This window comes from Ciconia boyciana, unplaced genomic scaffold (assembly GCF_034638445.1).
Source record: "Ciconia boyciana unplaced genomic scaffold, ASM3463844v1 HiC_scaffold_38, whole genome shotgun sequence".
Classification (NCBI taxonomy): Eukaryota; Metazoa; Chordata; class Aves; order Ciconiiformes; family Ciconiidae; genus Ciconia; species Ciconia boyciana.
In genome coordinates this window covers 678,013-697,449 of record NW_027328406.1, presented here as the reverse complement: position 1 = coordinate 697,449, position 19,437 = coordinate 678,013, and the positions used below count along the sequence as shown (strand labels likewise).

The 19,437-nt window shown below is 46.9% G+C and overlaps 1 protein-coding gene across 1 annotated transcript; it reads right to left on the bottom strand.

The window, feature by feature from the left end:
* Positions 1 to 273: 273 nt before the first annotated feature.
* TOX4 (TOX high mobility group box family member 4) lies at positions 274 to 19,362 on the bottom strand. The gene is given in 14 exon segments (XM_072849227.1): positions 274 to 434; positions 550 to 716; positions 2,197 to 2,318; positions 2,551 to 2,755; positions 2,838 to 2,888; positions 4,088 to 4,159; positions 5,640 to 5,909; positions 9,013 to 9,112; positions 9,153 to 9,278; positions 9,280 to 9,314; positions 11,554 to 11,671; positions 11,673 to 11,797; positions 17,546 to 17,614; positions 19,171 to 19,362. Coding segments are annotated over 14 exon segments (1,701 nt in total). The 5' UTR covers positions 19,348 to 19,362; the 3' UTR covers positions 274 to 370.
* Positions 19,363 to 19,437: the final 75 nt, after the last annotated feature.

Below are 19,437 nucleotides of genomic sequence, written 5' to 3'. Positions count from 1 at the left end.
AAATATTTGGGGGGCGGAAGGAGGAGGCGGGGGCTGTGCCACCCCCTTATTCCCCACAGCATCACGAGTCCCAAAATTGGGGGGGTGGCTTTTGGGGCGCAGGGGTATTTTGGGGCGCAGGGGGCATTTTGGGGCGCAGGGGGCATTTTGGGGCGCGGGGAGTCTAAAAATAAAAGGGGGACCCCCGACACCTCATTTTGGCACGGGGGGGACCCCAAAACATGTCCTAAAGGAGGCGAAGGGTCTGCCATCCCTTTAATAAGAACCGGGGGGCGGAGAAATGGGGGCCCCCCAAAAAACCCCCAAAATTTTGGGGGGGGTGCAGGTGGGGAAAGAGGGGGGGACACCCCAAAATATGCCGGGGGGGGGGTTATTTGACGAAGACCACGCTGTTGCCGGCGTTGCGGGCGGCGAGCCAGGCGAGGAAGACGTCCCTGAGGGGGGCAGCGAGGAAGAACCAAAAAAAATTAGGGTGAATAAATGGTTTTTTTGGGGGGGCTACCCCCCAAAAAAAATTAAAATTAGGGGTGTACCCCCAAATCGACCCACCGGCAGTGTTTGACGACGCATTCGCTGCTACAATATTCTTCGTCCCAATCGCCGCTGGCTACCGGAGGGTTGTCGCAACCGGCCCGGACGCAGCGGGGGCGGGGGGATTCTTCGGCTACCGGCGATTCGGCCACCAGTTCCACCGCCATTTGGGTGGGGGATTCCACCTGGGATTGAAAAAAAAAAAAGGGGGGGTACCCCAAATTCATAACACCCCTCTGAGCGCAGTTTGTGAAGGGCAAGGGCGTAGATTCGAGTTTTGGGGGCGTAGATTTGAGTTTTGGGAGCGACTGCAGCCGGAAGCTCTCCCGGATTTGTGTTCTCTCAGTTTAGGGGGCACAGACGGGGATTTGGGGGTGCAGAGGGGGATTAAGTGCACCCCAAAACCCCCCAGCCCCTATTCTCCTACCTTAGGGGGCTCAGCCGTGGATTTGGGGGTTCAGAGGGGTCTCAGGAGCCCCCCAAAACCCCCCCTGTCTCTATAATCTTACCTTAGGGGGCTCAGCCGTGGATTTTGGGGTGCAGAGGGGTCTCAGGAGCCCCCCAAAACCCCCCAGCCCCTATTCTCCTACCTTAGGGGGGCTCAGATGTGGATTTGGGGGTGCAGGGGGGTCCCAGGAGCCCCCCCAAACCCTCCCCGTCTCCTATATTCTTATTTTAGGGGGTTCAACCGTGGATTTTGGGGTTCAGAGCGGGATTAACTGCACCTCAAAACCCCCCAGCTCGTGTATTCTTACCTTAGGGGGGGTTAGACGGGGATTTTGGGGTGCAGAGGGGTCTCAGGAGCCCCCCAAAACCCCCCCCTCTCTATAATCTTACCTTAGGGGGGCTCAGCCGTGGATTTGGGGGTGCAGAGGGGTCCCAGGAGCCCCCCCAAACCCTCCCCGTCTCCTATATTCTTATTTTAGGGGGCTCAGACGGGGATTTGGGGGTGCAGAGGGGTCCCAGGAGCCCCCCAAAACCCCCCAGCCCCTATTCTCCTACCTTAGGGGGGCTCAGATATGGATTTTGGGGTGCAGAGGGGTACCAGAAGCCCCCCTAAACCCTCCCTATCTACTATATTCTTACTTTAGGGGAGCTCAGCCGTGGATTTTGGGGTGCAGAGGGGGATTAAGTGCACCCCAACACCCCCCAGCCCCTATTCTCCTACCTTAGGGGGCTCAGCTGTGGATTTTGGGGTGCAGAGGGGTCTCAGGAGCCCCCCAAAACCCCTCCCATCTCCTATATTCTTACTTTAGGGGGGCTCAGACGTGGATTTGGGGGTGCAGAGGGGTCCCAGGAGCCCCCCCAAACCCTCCCCATCTCCTATATTCTTATTTTAGGGGGCTCAGCCGTGGATTTTGGGGTGCAGAGGGGCCCCAGGAGCCCCCCCAAACCCTCCCCGTCTCCTATATTCTTATTTTAGGGGGCTCAGCCGTGGATTTTGGGGTGCAGGGGGCCCCAGGAGCCCCCCAAACCCCCCCAGCCCCTATTCTCCTACCTTAGGGGGCTCAGACGGGGATTTTGGGGTGCAGAGGGGCCCCAGGAGCCCCCCACCCCCACATTCTCCCCTGAGGGGGCTCACCCCTGCACTTGGGGTCCCCACATCTCTCAGCCCCCCCAACTCCCGACACCATTTTCGGGGTCCCCCGCCCCCCCAAATCTCACCTCAGGCACGACGTCCCCGGCGATCATCTCCCCCCCCTCGGGCGAGCCGGGCCCCGCGGCTCCGGGGGAGTTTGGGGGCGCAGCCGAATTTTGGGGGGGGGGAGGAGGGGACCCCCCGATTTCTTCGGGGGTAAGGGAGGGGTTGGATTTGGAGGGTGGGGGGGCAGGATTTTGATTTGGAGGGAGGGGGCTGCTGGGGGGGGGAGGTTGAGGCGGATTTTTGGGGGGGGGTTGTTGCATGGCCTGGAGGGGAGGGGCTGGAGGACGGCGACTTGTTGGGGGGGGGGTTGGGGAGGGGCATTTGTTGCAAGGGGGGTTGCAAGCGGGGAGTTGGGCGGCGGCGGCCTGAAGGACCGAGCGGGTGACGATTTGGGTGGGGGGTAGAGGGGGTTAAGTGAAGGGGGCGGTGACCCCCGCTCCCCGTCCCCCGAGATGCCACCACGGTGGCGGGGATGACGGTGACCACCCCCCCCTGGGAGGAGACGGCCAGGGAGGGGGGCAGCATCTGCTTGGGGATGATGATTTTGGTGATGCTGGGGGGGGGGCAGGGTTGGGGGGGCTAAAGGGGCGGGGAGGGTCGGGGAGGAGGAGGAGGGGAGGGGAGGGGAGGAGGAGGAGGAGGAGGAGGAAGGGGGCGACGGCGGGGAGGGGGGCGTGGGGCTGGGTTCAGGCTCCGCCGGCTCCGTCGAAGTCTACGGGGGGGGGACACACACACACAAAAAGGAAAGTTTTGAATCTTTGGGAGTTTAAAAAATATTTTTAAAATATAAGTTCTGAAAATTTTTTAAGTTAACAAATTTGAAACCTAAGTTAGAATTGGAAAACAGAATCGAAAATTAAAATTGAAAAATTAATTTTTTAAATTTTAAAGCTTAAATTGGAAGCTTAAATGGGAAATTAAAATTTAAAGCTTAAATTTGAAATTGAGATTTAAAGTTTAGTTTAGATTGTAAATTTAAGAGTAAGAAAATTTAAAAATTAAATTTAAAATTTAAATTGTAAATTTAAAATAAAAATTAAGAAAGTTTAAATTAAAATTTAAAATTAAATGTAAATTGTAAATTTAAAACTAAAATGAAAAAAATTTAAAAATTAAATTTAAAATTTAAATTGTAAATTTAGAATTACAAATTAAAAAATTTAAAAATTAAATTTAAAATTAAATCTAAATTGTAAATTTAAAATAAAAATAAGAAAAAAGTTAAATGTAAAATTAAATGTAAATTGTAAATTTAAAATGAAAAATTAAAACAAAAATTTAAAAAATAAATTTAAAATGTAAATTTAAAATCAAAATTAAAAAGAAAATTTAAAAATTAAAAATTAAAAATTAAAATCAAAAGTAAAAAGAAAATTTAAAAATTAAATTCAAAATGTAAATTTAAAATCAAAATTAAATTTAAAATTTAGGATAAAATTTAAATTTTATTGAAAATTAAAATTTTAACTTAATTTTTTAACTCAAAAGTTAAAATTTTGTAATTCTTTTAGATTTTAAAAACACTTTAAATTATGAAGTTTTAAAATTTTAAAAGCTAAGGTACGATGTAAAAAGTTACAATTAAATAATTCAAGTAATTTTAAATTGCAAACCTAAAACTAAATTTAAAATTTAAAATTAAAATACTTTTAAATGCTTTCAAATTTTAAGACCTTTTAAATTAAAGCCTTTAAAATTTTCAATAATTGAGTTATAGTTCAAAATTTAAACCAAAAATTTAAAATTAATTTAAAATTTTAATTCCTAAATTTTTAAAATTTAATTTAAAATTTTAAAATCCCTAAATTTTTAAAATTTAATTTAAAATTTAAAAATTAAAAATTTTTAAAATTTAAAATTTGTGAATTTTGTAAATTTCAATTTTTTAAAAAAAATTGGGGGGGTGTGTACCTGGATGGCGCGGTAGGCCGCCAGCGCCTTCAGGTATTCCTTCTTGGCTGCCTCCGTCTTGCGCTTGTAGACCTGGGGTGGGGGTGGGGGGGGACGGACAAAAAGGGAAGGGGTGGTGTTAAAATTGGGGGTGCACCCCCTTTTGGGGCCCCCCCCCCCACACTCCATGGGTCTACACGAGGGGGACCCCCCCGCTCGCCTCCTCCCCAAGCTTGGGGGTCTCCATGTTCTTCTCTGATCCTTCAACCGCAATGTTCTTCCTCTGGCTCTGAAATCAACCTCTATCTTGGGGTGCCCACCTCCATTTTGGGGTGCCCACCTCCATTTTGGGGTCCCCCCACGGATTTTGGGGTCCCCCCCCACCGATTTTGGGGTCTCCCTCCTCCGTAAGTCCAAGTTGCGCCGCTCCCTCGTCCTTCCTCCCCGTATTGGCGTCTCCATGCCCTACTTGACTCGGTCCTTCAACCCGGATGGTCCTCCTCTACCTCTAAACATCTCCAAAATTTGGGGGTACACCTCAAAATTTCGGGGTCCCCCCATCAATTCTGGTCCCCCCTGCTCCGTATCTCCAAGTTCTGGTGCCTTCCGCTCTCCTCCTCCCCAAACTTTGGTCTCCACACTCTCCTCTCCTTGACCTGATCCATCAACCACGACGTTCCTCCTCCCCTACCTCAGAATCCTCCCGCCATTTTGGGTTCACACCACCAATTTTGGATTCTCCCCCCCAATTTTGGGTTCTCCCCACCAATTTTGGGTTCTCCCCACCAATTTTGGGGTCCTCCCTCCAATTTTGGGGTCCTGTCTCCTCCATATCTCACCACCTCCTCATCCCGCTTTCTCCACGCTCTTCTCTCCTTGACCTGATCCATCAACCACGACGTTCCTCCTCCCCTCCCTCAGAATCCTCCTGCCATTTTGGGTTCTCCCCACCAATTTTGGGGTCCCCCCTCCAATTTTGGGGCCCTGTCTCCTCCATATCTCACCACCTCCTCATCCCCCTTTCTCCACGCTCTCCTCTCCTTGACCTGATCCATCAACCACGACGTTCCTCCTCCCCTACCTCAGAATCCTCCCGCCATTTTGGGTTCCCACCACCAATTTTGGATTCTCCCCCCCCAATTTTGGGGTTCTCCCCACCAATTTTGGGGTCCTCCCTCCAATTTTGGGGTCCTGTCTCCTCCATATCTCACCACCTCCTCGTCCCCCTTTCTCCACGCTCTCCTCTCCTTGACCTGATCCATCAACCACGACGTTCCTCCTCCCCTCCCTCAGAATCCTCCCGCCATTTTGGGTTCCCCCCACCAATTTTGGATTCCCCCCTCCAATTTTGGGGTCCTCTCTCCAATTTTGGGGTCCCCTCCTCCATATCTCACCACCTCCTCGTCCCCCTTTCTCCACACTCTCCTCTCCTTGACCTGATCCATCAACCACGACGTTCCTCCTCCCCTACCTCAGAATCCTCCCGCCATTTTGGGTTCCCACCACCAATTTTGGATTCTCCCCCCCAATTTTGGGTTCTCCCCACCAATTTTGGGGTGTCCTCCCCCCTCACCTGCTTCTGCTCCTCCCCCAGGCTGTCCCACATGGAGGCGACGATTTTGGAGACCTCCCCGAAGGTGGCGTTGGGGTTCTGGCCCTTGATGGCCGCCTGGGTGTCGCGGAAGAAGAGGGCGTAGGCGGAGACGGGCTTCTGGGGCTCGTTGGGGTCCTTCTTCTTCTTGGGCTTCTTGGGGGGCTTCGCCCGGCGCTGCCCCTCCCCCGCCGGCGGGGCGGGCGTGGGCGGGGCCGGCAGCGAGGGGGGGGAGGGCTTGGGCGGGGCGGCCTGCGGGGGAGGGGGGCGGAAGAGAGGAAAAGGAAACGTTAACGGGAAATTGGGGAGGGAAACGGGATTTGGAAAGAAAAAAGGAATTGGAATTGCGAGTGGGAATTTGAAACGGAAATTTGAAAAGGAAGAATTTGGAATGAAATAGGAATTTGAAATGGAAACGGGGATTTGAGAAGAAAAAAAGAATTGGAAATAGGAATTGGAAATGGAAATGGGAATTTGAAAAGAATTTGAAATAAGAATTTCAAATGGAAAGAGGGATTTGAAAAGAAAAAATTTGAAATACAAATGGGAATTTGAAAAGAAAAAAATTTGGAATGAAATAGGAATTTGAAATGGAAACAGGGATTTCAAAAGAAAAAAGAATTGGAAATAGGAATTTGAAATGGAAATGGAAATTTGAAAAGAATTTGAAATAAGAATTTCAAATGGAAAGAGGGATTTGAAAAGAAAAAGAATTTAAAATTAAAATGCGAATTTGAAAAGAATTTGAAATAAGAATTTCAAAAGAAAAGAGGGATTTGAAAAGAAAAAGAATTTGAAATACAAATGGGAATTTGAAATAAGAATTTCAAATGGAAAGAGGGATTTGAAAAGAAAGAGAATTTAAAATGAAAATGGGAAATTGAAAAGAATTTGAAATAAGAATTTCAAAAGGAAAGAGGGATTTGAAAAGAAAAAGAATTTGAAATACAAATGGGAATTTGAAATAAGAATTTCAAATGAAAATAGGGATTTGAAAAAAGAATTTCAAATGGAAATGGGAATTTGAAAAGAAAGAAAAAATTTGGAATGAAATAGGAATTTGAAATGGAAATGGGGATTTCAAAAGAAAAAAAATTGGAAATAGGAATTGGAAATGGAAATGGGAATTTGAAAAGAATTTGAAATAAGAATTTCAAAAGGAAAGAGGGATTTGAAAAGAAAAAGAATTTGAAATGGAAATGGGAATTTGAAAAGAAAGAAAAAATTTGGAATGAAATACAAATTTGAAATGGAAATGGGGATTTGAGAAGAAAAAAGAATTTGAAATAAGAATTTGAAAACAAAACGGGGATTTCAAAACAAAGAATTTAAAATGAAATAGGAATTTGAAATGGAAACGGGAATTTGAAATGAGAATTTCAAATTAAATAGAAATTTGAAATGGAAACGGGAATTTGAAAAGAAAGAATTTGAAATGAAATAGGAATTTGAAATGGAAACGGGAATTTGAACAGAAAAATTGAAATTAAATAAGAATTTGAAATAGAAATGGGGATTTCAAAAGAAAAAACAAATTTGAAATGAAATAGGAATTAGTTTTCTGAAATAGAGAAAAATCCTTTATATTTTAGGGGTTTTAACATCAAAACGCCACCATTTTAGGGGTTTTTAACGTCAAAAAAAAAAATCACCATTTTGGGATTTCAACATCAAAAAATCACCATTTTGGACTTTTCAACATCCAAAACCCGACCATTTTGGGCGTTTTAACATCTAAAACCACCATTTTGGGGGTTTAACATAAAAAAAATCAACATTTTTGAGATTTCAACATCTAAAACCCCACCATTTTGGCAGTTTCATTATCTAAAAATCACCATTTGTGGGTTTTCAACATCAAAAAATCACCATTTTACAGTTTTCAGTATCTAAAACCCCACCATTTGGGGGGTTTCAATATCTAAAACCACCATTTCAGGTGGTTTTAACATTAAAAAAAATCACCATTTTGGAGTTTTCAGCATCTAAAAAAACACCATTTTGAGGGTTTCAACATGTAAAACCACCTTTTCGGGGGGGGGTAACATCAAAAAATCACAATTTTTGAGTTTTCAACATCTAAACCCCACCATTTTGGGAGTTTCAGTATCTAAAAATCACCATTTTGGAGTTTTCAACATCCAAAACCCGACCATTTTGGGCGTTTCAACATGTAAAACCACCATTTCGGGGGGGTTTAACATAAAAAAATCACAATTTTTGAGATTTCAACATCTAAAACCCCACCATTTTGGGGGCTTTCAATATCTAAAAATCACCATTTTGGGGTTTTCAACATCAAGAAACCCACCATTTTGGGGGTTCCCAATGTCAAAAAATCACCATTTTGGAATTTTCAACATGTAAAAAACCACCATTTTGGGGGTTTCAATGTCTAAAAACACCATTTCAGGGAGTTTTAACATAAAAAAATCACCATTTTGGAGTTTTCAGCATCTAAAAAACCACCATTTTGAGGGTTTCAACATGAAAAACCACCTTTTCGGGGGGGGTTAACATCAAAAAATCACAATTTTTGAGTTTTCAACATCTAAAACCCACCATTTTGGGAGCTTCAGTATCTAAAAATCACCATTTTGGGGTTTTCAGCATCAAAACCCCACCATTTTGGGGGTTTTTAACGTCAAAAAAAAATCACAATTTTGGGATTTCAACATCAAAAAATCACCATTTTGGAGTTTTCAACATCCAAAACCCGACCATTTTGGGCGTTTCAACATCTAAAAACACCATTTCGGGGGGGGTTAACATCAAAAAATCACAATTTTTGAGATTTCAACATCTAAAACCCCACCATTTTGGGGGCTTTCAATATCTAAAAATCACCATTTTGGGGTTTTCAACATCAAGAAACGCACCATTTGGGGGGTTCTCAATGTCAAAAAATCACCATTTTGGAGTTTTCAACATGTAAAAAAACACCATTTTGGGGGTTTCAATGTCTAAAAACACCATTTCAGGGAGTTTTAACATAAAAAAATCACCATTTTGGAGTTTTCAGCATCTAAAAAACCACCATTTTGAGGGTTTCAACATCTAAAACCACCATTTTGGGTGATTTCAATATCTAAAAATCACCATTTTGGGGGCTTTCAATATCTAAAAATCACCATTTTGGGGTTTTCAGCATCAAAACCCCACCATTTGGGGGGTTTTTAATGTAAAAAAAAAATCACAATTTTGGCGTTTTCAACATCTAAAACCCACCATTTTGGGGTTTTCACCATCGAAACCCCCACCATTTGGGGTTTTTTGGGCGTTTTTGGATTTTGGCGGGTTTTTGGGCGGTCGGGGGCGTTCGGCGCCATAAATAAAAATGGGGGGGGGTCCTCACCCTCCGAAAATCCTCGGCCTCCTCCTCCTGCAGCGATCCGGTGGGCGAGGGGTGGGGAGAGCCGCTCCTCGGGGAGGGAGCCGAGGGGGCGGCTAAAGTGGGGTCCCCCTTGGCCGCCGCCGCCCCCCTCCCGCCCGTTGCCCCCTCCCAGGCTGAGTCCCAGTTGGGAGCTGAGCTCGGACTGGTCGATGGTGGTGAGCTGGCCGGGGCCCAGCAGCCCCCCCGGGCTCAGGGCGGCCATGGGGACGTCGATGGTGACCGAGGGGGGCACTGTACTGAGCCCCCATCGTGTGATCCAGCTCCTAAAGGGGGGGACACACCCCCAAAATCAGCTCAGACCCGCACCCCAAAACCCTTTACGCCCCCCCGCCCCCGAAAACCCCTTTAATATCCCCCCAAACCCCTCTAACACCCCCAAATCATCTCATTTTTTAAGCCCCCCCAACCTTTAATCCTCTTCATGACCCCCCAACCCCAATAATTCTATTTTTAGCCCCCAAAATCCATTTCAATCCCTTCCCCCCCCCAAACCCCTTCAATACCCCCAAACCCCAATAATTCTATTTTTCACTCCCTAACCCCCTGTGATCCCCCCAGCCCCTTTAATACCATTTATTTCCTCCAAACCCCTTTTTAATCCCCTTTTAACCCCCACCCCCTATTCCCCCCATTTCCCCTCCAACCCCCCATTTCCGCCCTATTTCCCCCCCAAACCCCCTCTTTCCCATTTCCCCCTTCCCCCAAGACTCCCATTGCCCCCCAAACCCTTTCTCCCCGATTTCTCCCCCAATCCCCCCCAAACGCCCTATTCCCCCCCAAACCCCTATTTCCACCCTATTTCCCCCATCTTCCCCCAACCCCATTTCTGCCCTATTTCCCCCTATCTCCCCCAACCCCCATTTTCCCCCATTCCCCCAAAACCCTTTGCCCCCAAACCCTCTCCCCGTTTTCCCCTCCCATTCCCCCCCAAACCCCTATTCCCCCCACCCCTATTTCCGCCCTATTTCCCCCAAACCCCTATTTCCGCCCTATTTCCCATTTCCCCCACCCCCTCTTTCCACCCTATTTCCTCTCATTTTCCCCCTTCCCCCAAAACCCCTTTGCCCCCCAAACCCCTTCTCCCCCATTTTCCCTCCTTTCCCCCCCGAAACCCCTATTCTCCCCCACCCATTTCCCCCCTATTTCCGCCCTATTTCCCCCCAACCCCTCCATTTCCCCCTTCCTCCCAAAACCCTTTGCCCCCCAAACCCTTCCCCCATACCCCTATTCCCCCCAAACACCCTATTTCCACCCTATTTCCTCCCATTTCCCCCAACCCCATTTCTGCCCTATTTCCCCAACCCCCATTTTCCCCCTTCCCCCAAAACCCCTTTGCCCCCCAAACCCTCTCTCCCCATTTTCCTCCCATTCCCCCTCAAACCCCTATTTCTGCCCTATTTCCCCCGTTTCCCCCCAAACCCACTATTTCCCCCTCATTTCCTCTTCCTCCCAAAACCCTTTGCCCCCAAACCCTCTCTCCCCATTTTCCCCTCCCAATCCCCCCAACCCCTATTTCCCCCATTTCCCGGAACCCCCTATTTCTGCCCTATTTCCCCCATTTCCCCCAACCCCCTATTTCCACCTTATTTCCCCCATTTCTCCTTCCCCAAACCCTTTGCCCCCAAACCCTTTCTCCTCGATTTCTACCCCCAAACCCCCATTCCCCCAAACCCCTATTTCCGCCCTATTTCCCCCATTTCCACCCCCAAACCCTTTCTCCCTCCCATTCCCCCAAACCCCTATTCCCCCCACCCATTTCCCCCTATTTCACTATTTCCTCCCCAGCCCCTCCTTTCCCCCTTCCTCCCAAAACCCTTTGCCCCCCAAACCCTTTCCCCCTCGTTTCCCCCCAAACCCCCTATTCCCCCACCCCCCTATTTCCGTCCTATTTCCCCATTTCCCCCAAACCCCTATTCCCCACCCATTTCCCCCCCATTTTCGCCCTATTTCCCCCCAGCCCTCCATTTCCCCCTTCCTCCCAAAACCCTTTGCCCCCCCAAACCCTTTCCCCCCATTTCCACTCTCTTTCCGCCCCATTTCCCCCCAAACCCTTTTCCCCCCCTATTCCCCCCAAACCCCCTATCCCCCCATTTCCGCCCTCTTTCCCCCCCAACCCTTCCCCCCCATTCCCCCTGCAAACCCCCTATTCCCCCCAAACCCCCTATTCCCCCCCACCCTCTATTTCCGCCCTCTTTCCCCCATTTCCCCCCAAACCCCTATCCCCCCATTTCCGCCCTCTTTCCCCCCATTTCTCCCCCAAACCCCTATCCCCCCATTTCCGCTCTCTTCCCCCATACCCTTCCCCCCATTCCCCCAAACCCTTCCCCCATTCCCCCCACAAACCCCTATTCCCCCCATTTCCCCCCCAAACCCCCTATTCCCCCACCCCCTATTTCCGCTCTCTTCCCCCCATTCCCCCCCAAACCCCCTATTTCCGCCCTCTTTCCTCCCCATTCCCCCCCAACCCCCTCTTCCCCCCCCCAATTTGGGGTACCCCCTTACCATGGCCAGCCCCCCCGCCAGCAGCCCTCCTCCCTGCTCCATCAGGGGGTGCCCCATCCCCACCGGCATCTCCAGGCTCTGCACCCCGTAAGGGGGGGGAGGGAAGGGGGGTTCGGGGCCCCCCGGGCTCCCCCAAATCCTCGAAGTGGCCCACGACGTCGGCCACGGCCAGCGAGGGGTCGGCCTCCAGGGCGATGGGGGGGATCTCAAACTCCTCGTCCCCCAGGCTGGGGGTGTGGAAGGTCTGGGGGGGGGGGGTCAGCGGGGGGACCCCACATTCCCCCGCCTCTAAACCCCCCAAATCTCCCCCCCCCCCGGGTCGGGCGGGGCCGGCGCCCGGTTCGGCCGATTTCGGCTCCGAATTTCAATTTTTCAAGGAAATCGGGCGGCGGCTTGAGCCAAATTCCCCATCTGAGCCGTTAAATAAGAAAATTTTAAAAATTTATTTAAAAAAAAAAAATTTGGGGGGTGTGGGGACGTTTTAAGATGTTTTTAGGGTTAAAATCTAATTTTTTAAAGAAATTTAAGAAAAATTTTGATTCAAATTCCCCATTTCAGCAGTCACATAGGAATTTTTTAGACATTCACTGAAGAAAAAAGGAAATTTTGGGGGTCTGGAAACGTTTTAAAACTTTTTTGGAGTTAAAATCTGATTTTTTAAAGGAATTTAGGAAAAATTTTGACCCCAATTTTCAATTTGAGGACTAATATAACAAATTTTTTACAATTTCATTAAGTTAAAAAAGGCAATTTTGGCAGTCTCGAAACTTTTTTAACCATTTTAAGGGTTAAAATCTAATTTTTTAAAGAAATTTAGGAAAACTTTTGAGCCAAATTCCCAATTGCAGCACTTAAATAGAAAATTTTACGCTTTTATTAAATTCAAAAAGGCAATATTGGGGGATGTGGGGATGTTTTTAGGCTCAAAATTTAAAATTTTCAAGGGGTTTGGGCAGCGGCTTGACCCAAATTCCCCATCTGAGCCGTTAAATAAGAAAATTTTAAAAATTTATTCAAGAAAAAAAAAAATTTGGGGGGTGTGGGGACATTTTAAGGTGTTTTTAGGGTTAAAATCTAATTTTTTTAAAGAAATTTAGGAAAAATGTTGACCCAAATTCCCAATTTCAGTGGTTAAATAGGAATTTTTTAGGCATTTATTAAAGAAAAAAGGCAATTTTGGGGGTCTGGAAACGTTTTAAGACTTTTTTGAGTTAAAATCTGATTTTTTTAAGGAATTTAGGAAAAATTTTGACCCCAATTTTCAATTTGAGGAGTAAAATAGGAATTTCTTACACTTTTATTGAATTTTAAAAGGTAATTTTGGAGGTGTGAGGACATTTTTAGCCATTCTTAGGGTTAAAATCTGATTTTTTACAATAATTTAGGAAAAATTTTGACCCAAATTCTCAAGTGGAGAAATTAAGTACAACTTTTTTACACTTTTATTAAATTTTAAAAGGAAAGTTTGGGGAGTCTGGGGATGTTTTTAGGCTCAAAATTTAAATTTTTGAAGGGGTTTGGGCAGCGGCTTGACCCAAATTCCCCATGTGAGCGGTTAAAAAGGAAATTTTTAGGCATTTATTAAAGAAAAAAAAGGCAATTTTGGGGGTCTGGGGACATTTTTAAGGTTAAAATCTGAGTTTTTAGAGGAATTTAGGAAAAACTTGGACCCCAATTTTCAATTTGAGGAGTAAAATAGGAATTTCTTATGCTTTTATTAAATTTAAAAGGCAATTTTGGAGGTGTGGGGACATTTTTAGCCGTTTTTAGGGTTAAAATCTGATTTTTAAAAGGAATTTGGGAAAATTTTTGACCCAAATTTCCACCTTGCATGGCTAAATATGAAAATTTTTGGCATTTATCAAAGAAAAAAAGGCAAATTTGGGTGGTTGGGGCCATTTTCAGGCTTAAAAACTGATGTTTTAAAGGAATTTGGGAAAATTGTGACCCAAATTCCCAATTTGAGTGGTTAAATAGGAATTTTTCACACTTTTATTAAAAAAGGCAATTCTGGGGGTGTGGGGACGTTTTTAGGCTTAAAATCTGATTTTTTCCAGAAATTTGGGCACCGGCTTGACCCAAATTCCCCATGTGAGCAATTAAATATGATTTTTTTTGGCATTTACTAAAAAAAAAAAGGAAATTTTGGGGGTGTGGGGACATTTTAAGACATTTTGGGGGTTAAAATCCAATTTTTTAAAGCCATTTAGGAAAAATTTTGAGCCCAATTTTTGAATTCGAGGAGTAAACCAGAAATTTTTTAGGCATTTATTAAGTAAAAAAATGTTGGGGACAATTTTTAGCCATTTTTAGGGTTCAAATCTGATTTTTAAAAGGAATTTAGGAAAAATTTTGACCCCAATTCCCATTTTGAGCAATTAAATAGCAAATTTTTAGCCTTTCATTAATTAAAAAAAGGCAATTTTGGGGGGTTGGCAGCCAGTTTCAGCCATTTTTAGGCTTAAAATCAGATTTTTTAAAGGAATTTTGGAAAAATTTGGGCCCCAATTCCCAATTTGAGCGGTTAAATAGGAATTTTTTACACTTTTTTAAAGTAAAAAAAGGCAATTTTGGGGGTGTGGGGATGTTTTTAGACTCAAAATCTGATTTTTTTCAAGGGATTTGGGAACAATTGTGGCCCAAATGCCCAATTTAGGTGGTTAAATAAGAATTTTTTACCCGTTTATTAATTTTAAAAAGGCAAATTTGGGGGGTTGGGGCCATTTTGAGGCATTTTCTGGGTTAAAATCTGAATTTTTAAAGGAATTTGGGAAAAATTGTGACCCCGATTCCCAATTGGGGTAGTTCAATATGAATTTTTCCACTTTTTATTAACAAAAATCTCAATTTTCAGGGGGTGGGGCTGTTTTGAGCCGTTTTGGGGCACAAAACCTGAATTTTTAAAGGAATTTGGGAACAATTTTGACCCCAGTTTCCTCTTTGGGTGCTTAAATATGAATTTTTGTGCTTTTTATTAACCAAAAAAAGCCAATTTGGGGGTTGGGGCCATTTTGTGCTATTTTGGGGGTGAAAACGGATTTTTCTGGGGTTTGGGGCAGAATTTTGACGCAGATTTCTGCTTTCTGGGGTTAATGCACGTATTTTTAGGTCTTTTATTAATAAAAAAAACAATTTTAGGGAATTTTGGGGCCATTTTGAGCCATTTTGGGGGATTTTGGTGCCATTTTGGGGGATTTTGGTGCCATTTTTAAGTATTTGGGGCAATTTTGTTGCGATTTTGCCATATTTTGCCAAATTTTCCTGCCATTTTGGGGGATTTTGCTGCAATTTTGAGCTATTTTGCTGCAATTTTGAATTATCTGGGGTAATTTTGCTGCTATTTTGACCAATTTCGGAGCTTTTTGCTGCCATTTTGACCTCGTTTGGAGAATTCTGCTGCTATTTTGAATGATTTTGGCAATTTTTAGCGCCATTTTGAGCTATTTTAGGGCACTGTGCTGCTATTTTGAGCAATTTTGAGGGATTTTAGTGCCATTTTTTGATACTTAGGGGGATTTTGGTCGCATTTTTACCTATTTTGGGGAATTTTGCTGCCATTTTGAGCTAGTTTGGGGGATTTGGGTGCCATTTTGAGCTATTTTACCGCTATTTTCAACTACTTTGGGGGATTTTTCTGCTATTTCGCTACTATTTTGAAGTATTTTGGTGGATTTTAGTGACATTTTGAAGTGTTTTGGGCAATTTTGTTGCTATTTTCACACATTTTACAGTATTTTGTTAGCATTTCGAGTTAGTTTGGGGGATTTTATGCCTATTTTGAGGTATTTTAATACTATTTTGAAGTATTTGGGGGGATTTTAGTGCTTTTTTGAGCTAGTTTGAGCCAACTTCTTGTTATTTTGAACTATTTCGTGGGATTTTGCTGCTATTTCGAGTTATTTTGGGGGATTTGAGTGCCACTTTGAGCTCTTTTGGGGCATTTTCTTGCTGTTTTAACATATTTTGCAGAATTTTGCTGCCATTCCCAGTTAGTTTGGGGGATTTTGCTGATATTTTGCTGCTATTTTGAGTTATTTCGGGGGATTTCAATGCCATTTTTAACTACTTCCGGCAATCTTATTGCTATTTTCACACATTTTGCAGAATTTTGTTACCATTTCAAAGTAGTCTGGGTGATTTTCGCTGCTATTTTGAGCTATTTTACTGCTATTTTGAACGCTTTGTGGGGAATTTGTTGCTATTTTGAGCTATTTTACTGCTATTTTGAGATAATTTACTCCTATTTTGAGCTATTTTACTGCTATTTTGAGCTATTTTGGTGGATTTTGCTGCTGTTTTGAGCTATTTTGGGGGATTTCAGTGCCATTTTGAGCTATTTTAGTCGATTTAATTGCTATTTTAACATATTTTGAACAACTTTGCTGCCATTTTGAGCTATTTTGAGCGATTTTGCTGCTGTTTTGAGATATTTGGGGGGATTTCAGTGCCATTTTTAACTATTTTCGTCAATGTTGTTGCAATTTAGACACATTTTGCAGAATTTTGTTACCATTTCAAGGTAGTTGGGGTGATTTGGCTGCTATTTTGAGCTATTTTGGGGACTTCAGTGCCATTTTGAGCTATTTTAATCGATTCTGTGGCTATTTTGACATCTTTTGCAGAATTTTGCTGCCATTTTGAGCTATCTTGGGGGATTTTGCTCCTATTTTGGGACATTTCAATTCAATTTTTAACTATTTTCAGTCATTTTGTTGCTCTTTTCACACATTTTGCAGAATTTTGTTACCATTTTCAGTGAGTTTGGGGGATTTTGCTGCTATTTTGAGCTATTTTGCTGCTTTTTTGAGCTATTTCAGTGGATTTTAGTGTTATTTTTAACTATTTGCGGCAATTTTCTTGCTATTTTGACATATTCTGCAAATTTTTGCTGCCATTTCAAGTTAATTTGGGGCATTTTGGCGCTATTTTAAGCTATTCTATCGCTATTTTGAACTACTTTGTGGGATTTTGCTGTTATTTTGGGGGAATTCGCTGTTATTTTGGGGGATTTTGCCATTACTTTGGGGATTTTGCCGTTACCTGGGGGATTTTGACGTTATTTTGGGGGATTTCGCCATTATTTTGGGAAATTTCACCGTTATTTTGGGGATTTTGCCGTTATTTGGGGGATTTTGCTGTTATTTTGGGGAATTCGCTGTTATTTTGGGGATTTTGCCGTTATTTTGGGGGATTTTGCCGTTATTTTGGGGGATTTCGTTGTTATTTGGGGAATTTCGTTGTTATTTGGGGAATTTTGTCGTTATTTTGGGGATTTTGCCGTTATTTTGGGGAACGTTGCCGTTATTTTGGGGGATTTCGCTGTTGTTTTGGGGGATTTCGCCGTTGTTTCAGGGGATTTTGCCGTTGTTTTGGGGAATTTCGCCGTTATTCGGGGAATTTTGCCATTATTTGGGGGATTTCGCCGTTATTTGGGGGATTTCGCTGTTGTTTTGGGGGATTTCGCCGTTGTTTTGGGGGATTTCGCCGTTGTTTTGGGGATTTTGCAATTGTTTTGGGGGATTTCGCCGTTGTCTTGGGGATTTTGCAATTGTTTTGCGGAATTTTGCCGTTGTTTTGCGGAATTTTGCCATTGATTTGGGGAATTTCGTTGTTATTTGGGGGGATTTCGCCGTTATTCTGGGGAATTTTGTCGTTATTTTGGGGAATTTCGCCGTTATTCTGGGGATTTTGCCGTTATTTTGGAAGATTTTGCCGTTATTTTGGAAGATTTCGCCGTTATTTTGGGGATTTTGCCGTTATTTGGGGGGCTTCGTGCCTTAAAACTCCCATTTTTGCCCCTCCCGCCCCCATTTTCTCCCCACAAAAAGCGAATTTTCTCCCACTCCATCCCCAAACCGCCCGTTTCCGGGGCTGCGTTTGGAGAAATTCCACGGAGTTTTCCCTCCTTTCCACCCGGGTCCCCCCCCCGGGTGGGTCCGAACCCCCCAAATTTGGGGGTTCACCCCCTCCCCCCCCCCCCCCGTCTCCCTACCTCGGCCCCGGTGAGGAAGGGGTGCGCCGTGCCGGTGATGGCCAGGTAGTTGTCGCTTCCACCGGGGAACTGGGGGAGGGGAGGATTTTGGGGGGTCCGTGGGGTGGGGGTGGGGCACCCACGGAGGGGGGACACCCCACAGGTGGGAGACCCCGTGGGTGCCCCCCAAGAGCAAAACTCCCCTGTGGGTGCCCCCCATAAGCCAGAGACCCCCATGGGTGCCCCTCCATGACCCAAATTCCCCCGTGGGTGCCCCCCATGACCAAATCCCCTGTGGGGGCCCCCCATGACCCAAATTCCCCGTGGGTGCCCCCCCATGACACAATTCCCCATGGGTGCCCCCCAAGATCTAGAGACCCCCTGTGTGTGCCCCCCATGACCAAATTCCTCCGTGGGTGCCCCCCATGACAGAATTCCCCTGTGGGTGCCCCCCTTAAGACACAGAAACCCCCGTGGGTGCCCCCCATGACCAAATTCCTCCGTGGGTGCCCCCCAGGACCCAAATTCCCCGTGGGTGCCCCCAAGCCCCAGAGACCCCCGTGGGTGACCCTCCAAGACCCAAATTCCCCCGTGGGTGCCCCCCAAGACCCAGAGACCCCGTGGGTGCCCCCCCCAAGCCCCAGAGACCCCCGTGGGTGCCCCCTGACCAAAATTCCCCTGTAGGTGCCCCCAAGACCTAAAGACCCCGTCGGTGACGCCCCACGGCCTGGAAACACCCGTGGGTGCCCCCCATGACCCAAATTCTCCCGTGGGTGCCCCCCAAGAGCTACAGCTCCCCTGGGTGACCCCCCATGGTCCAGAGACCCCAGTGGGTGCCCCCCATGACCCAAACACCCCCGTGGGTGCCCCCCATGACCCAAATTCTCCCGTGGGTGCCCCTCCCAAGCCCCAAAGACCCCCGTGGGTGCCCCCCAACACCCAAACGCTCCCGTGGGTGCCCCCATGACACAAACACCCCCGTGGATGCCCCCCCATGACTCAAATTCTCCCGTGGGTACCCCTAAGCCCCAAATTCCCCTGTGGGTGCCCCCCTAAGACCCAGAGCCCCCGTGGGTGCCCCCCATGACCCAAACACCCCGTGGGTGCCCCCCATGACCCAAATTCTCCCGTGGGTGCCCCCCAAGAGGCACAGCTCCCCTGGGTGACCCCCCATGGTCCAGAGACCCCAGTGGGTGCCCCCCCATGTCCCAAACACCCCCGTGGGTGCCCCCCATGACTCAAATTCTCCCGTGGGTGCCCCCTAAGCCCCAAATTCCCCGTGGGTGCCCCCCAACACCCAAACGCTCCCGTGGGTGCCCCCCATGACCCAAACACCCCGTGGATGCCCCCATGACTCAAATTCTCCCGTGGGTACCCCTAAGCCCCAAATTCCCCTGTGGGTGCCCCCTAAGACCCAGAGCCCCCGTGGGTGCCCCCATGACCCAAACACCCCCGTGGGTGCCCCCCAGGACCTCAATTCCCCCGTGGGCAGCCCCCACGGCCCAGAGCCCCCGTGGGTGCCCCTAACCCTTCCCCGCCCCCCACCCCGTCCCGGAGTACCCCGCGGGCGGCCCCCACGGCCTACTCCCCCCCCCTCCCCGTGGGCCACCCCCACGCCCACTGCCCCCGTGGACGTCCCCTCACACCTCCCACGGCTCCGTGGGCCGCATCCCCCGCCACGATCGTCTCCCCCCGCCGCCCCCCCTCACCTCCATGGCTCCGCCGCCGAACGAGAGGCTGCCCCGCGGCGCCCTGCCCCGGAACCGGAAGTCCCGCCTTCCCTCCCCCCCCGCCGCCGCCAGGCCACTTCCGGTAGCGACCATAGAGACGGCGGCGGGCCCACGCCACGCGAGACGAGGAGGGGGAGTGGGAGTGGGGTGAGGGGGGCTCCGTTGTGGGGGTTTCGCCACGGG